This window comes from Chenopodium album, chromosome 4 (genome assembly GCF_948465745.1).
Source record: "Chenopodium album chromosome 4, dcCheAlbu1.1, whole genome shotgun sequence".
NCBI lineage: Eukaryota > Viridiplantae > Streptophyta > Magnoliopsida > Caryophyllales > Amaranthaceae > Chenopodium > Chenopodium album.
The window spans coordinates 18,862,286-18,869,539 of record NC_137837.1 but is presented as its reverse complement, the minus strand read 5'-3'; the positions used below and the strand labels follow the sequence as shown (position 1 = coordinate 18,869,539).

The following is a 7,254-nucleotide window of genomic DNA, read 5'->3' as shown; positions in this document are numbered from 1 at the left end:
CGGAAATTCGAAACATATTTTTTAAAAAAATTAAAATGTTTTTAAAAATTAAAACCCTAAAGCACATCAAACCCCCCTTTTCTTTTCCGCCCCCTATCTTTCTTTTTCCCCTTTCTCCTTCTGTCTTTCCCCTTCTACCTTATCCTCTCGTTCTCCTTCTCTGTCCTCTTCTTCTCTTTCTCGCCTCCTTCTTCTCTCTTCTCCCTTCCTCTCTTTCTTACTACCACCATCCATATCTCCCACCACCACCGCCGCAACAACATCACCAACACCGACATCAATGGTAACAGCGCAAAACAAAGGTCTTTTTTCTCCTTTCTCTTTCTTCTCATGCTGAAAATGAAGATTTTCAAGTCCAATTCGACCATGAAAACTCTAGATCTAGAGTTTTCATGATCGAATTATAAACCCAATTTTGAGGTTTTATATGCTCGATTGAAGGTATGTATCTCTTTTTAACAAAAAAAAAAAGTTTTAATTTGTTTGTGTTTTTTTTTTTTTGGAAATTTATGCGGTGGTGGGAGCTTGGGTGGTGGCTATTGGTGTTGGATATTGGGGGTTGTGTTGATCTGGGTTATGGTGTTTGGTTTTTTTTTTTTAAGTTTTAGTTTTTTTTTATTGTGGTGGTAGAAAACCGGTTGTGTCGTGGGTGAGGTTAAGAATTGTTAGGGTTTGGGGTGGGTAGGTGGTGGTTTTGGATCTGTGGGGTTTAAATCGGGGATGAAGTTGGGTTAGTTAGTTGGGGTTTAAATCAAGATTGGGGGTGGATATAGTGGTTTGGCGGTGGGGGATTGGTTGTGGTTTGGAGGTGGTGCGGGGCGTTTTTTTCAGCATTTTTCGACGGATTTCCCGTCGGAAATTTTCGACATAATACTTTCAATCGGAATGACTTTTCGAGCCAGAGAATTTCTTCCAACGCCCAAAATTTCGTATGAAAACTGTTTTCAACAAAAAAAAAAATCCTACAAAAGGGTTTCCGGTGACCACTACTGAGGGAAATTTCATCAGAAATGGGAATTCCGGCGGAATAAGGGGTGTTTTCGACGAAATTTTTCCGTCTAAAGTGGCATGTTTTCTAGTAGTGGTAAGACCCTAGGCATTATACTAAATAGATTAGTAACAATCCTAGCATTTAACTAATAATAAAATTAACACGTTATCCAAACACTACTACAAAACCCGCATATTTTAGACGCTTTTGCTTCGACGCTTTGGATGCGAGTCAGCGTACAATTTTTAGTTCCGCTTTTTCTCGACGCTTTTACGTGTCGAAGGTTTTTTGCGACACAGAAAAGCGTCGAGAAAATCACGAGTCTTACACGTGACTTTCTCACACCCTAGCTACTGCCCGCAATTTTAAAATTTAGTGAAAAAAATAGCGGGCTTAAAGAATCACCCCCAATTATTTACTCAAAAAAAAAAAAAAAAAAAGAAAGAAATACTCTCAAACCCAATTAAACCACCCACTAAATACGACTGATAAAATTTTTTCGCCAAAAAAAAATACTGAGCAAACTTTGCTCTCTACTACTGTCTCTGCTCATAATCAAAGCTACAAAATTCATCATTTTTTTTGTGTTAAATTCTGGGTTTTCTTGCTAATCTTCAACGAATTTAGGAGATTTTGCTTTTCACTTTCAGAAAATTCAGGTAATTGATTCACAATTTGCTTCACAATTTTTGGTACCCTAATTGTTCATAATTCGGTAAATTTTGTTTATTTGGGAATTATTCTTTGAATGTGTTCGATTTACAATTAGAGTAGAACAAGAATCGATCTCTTATTGCAAGGTAATTTTTTGCCCTTAATTAGATAATTTAAATTCTTTTTTTGTTTTTTTTTTCGTGAATTTTGTTTTCAAATTTCAGATTTCCTTGTTCTTGTTGTCGTATTTTTTTTTAAAAAGTTTTTTTTATGCGTTTTCTAGGGTTTTAGTTTGGGATTTTTCGACTATGTTTTGATATCACTTTCTTGTTTTGAAGAATGAGTTGAATTGTTTGGAAAAGTTGAAAGTGTGCTGGCTTGAAGAGGGTTCGTATGGGGGTGGTTTTTTGTAATTTCTCTTTGAATTCTGTATAAGTTGAAGGTGTCACTGATCTACAATTCTATATGAAGACCTTTATGAACATATTCTTGATTTTCCCTATATATATATATAATAAATAAATAAATAAATAAACATAAACAATGCGAGTCTATAGTGATAGGTAAAGGAACTAGTAGTGAGGTAATTATATTTTGCTGTCACGGAATGCCAATCCACACACTTCTTCCTTTGTCTATTACTTATATTGTGGAACTTGGTGTTGCTTCATGTGGTCAAGTTGCTCGTATTATTTTATTTGTACTTTAGCTTTTCTTATCAGAAGGTTTAGTTTTATTCTAGAGGATATTTTGTTACTCAGGCTGTGAGTTGATTAGCTCTGTGGATTTTGTCTTTTGTTGGCTAGGATGGAAACATGTATGCACTTGAATTATTTTAACCAAATTAGATACCGTGAGTGGATAATATATATGTATAGTAAACAAATGTACATGAATTTGCATTAGAGTGGTCTTTCCTATTTTTTCTATTAATGCTCACCTGGCTCAAGCTTTAAAAAAGTTGATTTTAGCTTAAGAGATTCTACTGATTGCATAAGTACTGAATATTAGATATGTGAGTTTGGATGCTTTTTTAGTCAATTTATAGAGGCCTATTGCATCAGGATCTTACTCAATTGTTTAATTTCAACTGCATTGTTTCTGTTTTTCGAATATAAGGTCTGGTTAACAATTTATTTGTGACTTGTTTCCTTTATAATTGGTTTTTACATTTCGTTTTATTAGTTGCTAAATTAATGTCTTTGATATTGTCTGGGTTCTACTGTATTGTATGTTATTATACACAGCCAATCTCAAATCAAGGCCCTTTTGTTTTTCATATCTATGTTGTTTCGTTGTTGTTATGCATCTTATAATTGTTTCCTTGTATTGCGCAGTATGGCTTTATTGTTTCTTCTACTATTAATAACCATTGTGCATTTGTTATTGAACATACTCTGGGGCTTTTTGGTGGTGTGCACTGGCTGTATAACTGTTCACTTCAGAGCGATTGTTGCATCCTGCAGACTAAATTGCTTCTCATAGGTAATCTTGTTATGCTTCTTTTGTATTTCCTTAAATACTTTTTCTAAAGGATGAATGTTATTCGATGTATCTGTATAATCTGTTAGAGGGGGATGATTTAAGTGCTTCTTTGGACTATAATGCATTTACACTTGCTTCTTTGCATCCTTCAAAATGTTAAAGCTTACCAACACTACCTTTTCTTTTTTTTTTCCAGCCTTGTTCAACATTTGGATTCGCACGCTCTTATTGTACTTTTGTGGCAAGAGAAGGTACACTCTACCTTAGACATTAGCTCAAAGTAGAATACATTTTTAAAGATGTTGGCTTGATTAGTGTATGTCATATACTTATTTCAATTGTGTAGGCTTGATTAGATTTCCCTAATTGGATGTTTCATGTACACTATCTTCTAATTGCTTGAAAAACTTGTATAACTTTTTTTTTTTTTTTTTGTTGCATGTTTCTTTCTAATTTTCTTCTTTCACCCCTCAACAAGTTTGTAGGCTTGAATTACTTACATTATTTATTAGTGGATAAACTTGTTGATATTATAAGTTTTGATGGATGTCTATTTACTCGGTGAAAGTGATGTCCTTATTATATATTGGTTTTAGGATCCTTTTATTTTTGTATTGTTTTCAATTAGCAATTAATTATATACTTCTTTGTAGACATGGATACTAGTTGGATTGATTTACCAAGAGGTGATCCTGGTTATTTTAAAGGTTGCATGAACTTCTTGAAACTTGCTAAAGAGACTCTTTTACCAAATACATGGGAAACTAAATGCCCATGTAATAAGTGCAAGTTAAATAAAACGAATTCTGTAGAAGAAGTTGGAGGCCATATTTTATTTTATGGTTTTTATAAAAACTATAGAAATTGGATATTTCATTGTAAAGATGAAGGGAGTAAGACCTATGATCTACGTGATGATCAAGTAAATGCAGTAGGTCGAGATGATATGGACGGGTTACTAAGAGCAGCTTTTAGAGTTAATACACGACAAACCGACAAAACTCAAGATCTATCATTTAGTGAACAAAGTATTGAAGATGACAATTCATATGACATGGATGAGGGCTTTACCATTTATCGCGAGGTAGATGATGAGTATCAATCAACTTTCTTAAATGAAGAACAGGCAAAGTATAAAAATCTCATGGAAGCTTCCGAAAAAGGCCTGTACGAGGGGTGTACTAATTTTTCAAAACTTTCAATTCTATTGCATTTGTTTCACCTAAAGTGTATGTTCCATTGGTCTGCAGAGTCATTTAACAAATTACTTGAACTTCTAATTGACGCATTTCCCATTATTAAGGAGTTTCCATCGTCCTATTATGAAGGCATAAAGATAATAAATGATTTAGGGTTAGGATATGAGAAAATCCATGCATGTCCAAATGATTGCATGTTATATTGGGGCGAATTCGCAAATAAAAGTGAGTGTCATATATGCAAGACATCAAGGTGGAAAAATGTGAAAGGAAAGGAGGGTGATGTAAATGAAAAAGGAAAAGAAGCATGTAAGAAAGGCGAAGCAGCTAAAGTAATGCGGTACTTTCCCCTTATCCCTAGATTAAAGAGGCTTTACATGTCATCTAAAACTGCAGAGGACATGAGATGGCTCTTTAATCGTAAGGATGATAACATTCTACGACACCCTGCTGATGGCGAGGCCTGGAAAAAATTTGATGAAAAATATACAGAGTTTGCCGCTGATCCTCGCAGTGTTAGATTAGGCCTAGCGAGTGATGGTTTTAATCCATATCGTCTTATGAACACAAATTATAGTACATGGCCGGTGGTCCTCATTCCTTATAATTTACCACCATGGCTTTGTATGAAACCATCATCCTTTATTCTTTCTATAATTATTCCTGGTAAATTTGGTCCCGGTATAGATATTGATGTGTACTTGCAACCACTAATCCATGAATTGAAATTATTGTGGGAAGGTGTTGATGCTTTTGATTCTTATAGTGGAAGCAACTTCAAACTGCGAGCAGCCCTACACTCTACTATTAATGACTTTCCGGCTTATGTTATGCTGTCAGGTTGGAGTACGAAAGGCTACAAAGGTTGTCCTTCTTGCACTCATTCTACTTATTCAGATAGATTTGGTGGCAAAATTATCTACACTGGGTATCGAAAATGGTTGCCTATTGATCACCCATATCGTTCACAAGCTAATTTGTTTGATGGGAAAGAAGAATATGGTATTGCTCCGATTCGTACTAGCGGGACCGAAGTTTTGAAGCAACAAGAAGGGGTAAAGTATGTATATGGGAAGACAAAAAAAGTTCCTAAAAAAAGAGGGAAAAAAGCTGCCAAAGAACTTGATGATGATTGCGATCCCGATGGTGATCATATTCTTTGGAAAAAGAAAAGTACATTTTTTGAATTAGAGTATTGGGAGCATAATTCTCTTAGACATAATTTAGATGTTATGCACATTGAAAAGAATATGTCCGATATTTTATTAGGAACTCTTTTAGATATGGATAATAGTAGGGATGATGAGAGTGGAAGAGAAGCCCTAAAGAATTTGAATATAAAACCTCATCTATGGATCGACCCTCAAGGTTACATCCCGCCGGCTGCATACACCATGTCTAACGAGGAGAAAGAACGATTTTTGAAAGTCTTGAAAAAGATGAAAGTTCCTGATGGATATGGATCTAATTTGCAAAGATGTGTGAATCTAAAGCAACGGAAACTTATTAATATGAAAAGTCACGACCATCATATTCTCATGCAAGATATCCTCCCGGTTGCTTTAAGGGCGTCGAATGCCACAAGAGTTATTGACTTGCTTGAAGAGTTGTCTGACTTTTTTAAAAAGATATGTTCAACTGCTATAGATACAAGATAATTAGATACCATTCAATCAAAGCTCGTGTTGACTCTTTGCAAGTTTGAAAAAGAATTTTTACCTACTTTTTTTACAATCATGGTTCATCTTCTAATTCATTTAGTAGAAGAGGTCAGACTAGGCGGACCGGTTCATTATAGATGGATGTATCCTGTTGAAAGGTACTTATTATTATTATTACTATTTTTACTATTATTATTATTATTTTTTTTTTTTTTTTTTTTTTTTATTTGTATTATTTATTTTTATATAATAATTTTTCCTATTCTTTCACATTCACATACAAAATCGTTACTATAATTCAAGGTACTTGGCCTTTTTGAAATCTCATGTAAGCAATAAAGCGCAACCGGAAGGATCTATAGCGGAAGGTTACCTTTTGTGGGAGACAATTGCATTTTGTTCGAGATATTTAGAAAGTGTTGAGACTATGTTCAATAGACCTAGAAGGAATGAGTATGGTGTATCAAATATTGACAACTATTTGTATAACTCTGGTGGTCGTGTTGTTGGAAAAAAAGAAAATGTCCGTTTGGATGATAGAAGTTTAAAGCAAGCTCATCGCTATGTTTTACTTCAATCTGATGAACTAACCTCGGTGCTCAAGTAAGTAGCATTATGTGTTTAGTTAAAGCGTCCAATATATACTTGTTACTAACATAAAATTTATATTACAATCTCGATAGTGAGTTCCTAAAACTAAAGAGGCAAGAGAATGACGTTGGAGGAAGTCAAGCTGATGAATCTATTGAAAATCAGTGGATAATTGATGAATTTGCAGATTGGTTGCAAAGCCAGGTCATATGCTTTTACATTTAGGGTCTTTTTATTTTCATATTATACAACTCTCTAATTCTAACTTTATTATTCTCGAATTATAGGTCCATAATTTAGATGATAGCACAGTAGATGGAAAGTTAAGAAAAGCCTTAGCCGGTGGCTTGAGTAACCGCGGGAAAAGGATGAAAAGTGTTATTATCAATGGTTACAAATTTGATATTGTGGATCGTGAGCGATTTTGAGTAACTCAGAATTCAGGAATCATGGTGGAAGCAGAGGGTCACGAATATTATGGAAAACTCAAAGAAATTTTAGAATTAGATTATTATGGTTCATATAAGGTTGTATTGTTTCGTTGTGATTGGGTCGATATCCGTAGGGGTATCAAAACAAATCCGAATGGAAGTGTTCGTATCAATTTCTCAAAGTTGATGCACACTGGTCGATTTTTGCGTGATGATCCATTTGTTTTCTCATCTCAAGCAAA

The 7,254-nt window shown here is 34.4% G+C and overlaps 1 protein-coding gene across 1 annotated transcript; it reads left to right on the top strand.

The window, feature by feature from the left end:
* The first annotated feature begins 3,785 nt into the window (after positions 1-3,785).
* LOC145627751 (uncharacterized) lies at positions 3,786-5,987 on the top strand. Its single transcript, XM_081680100.1, has one exon. The coding sequence runs from the start codon at positions 3,786-3,788 to the stop codon at positions 5,985-5,987; it is 2,202 nt and encodes a 733-aa protein (XP_081536226.1).
* The last annotated feature ends 1,267 nt before the right edge of the window (positions 5,988-7,254 follow it).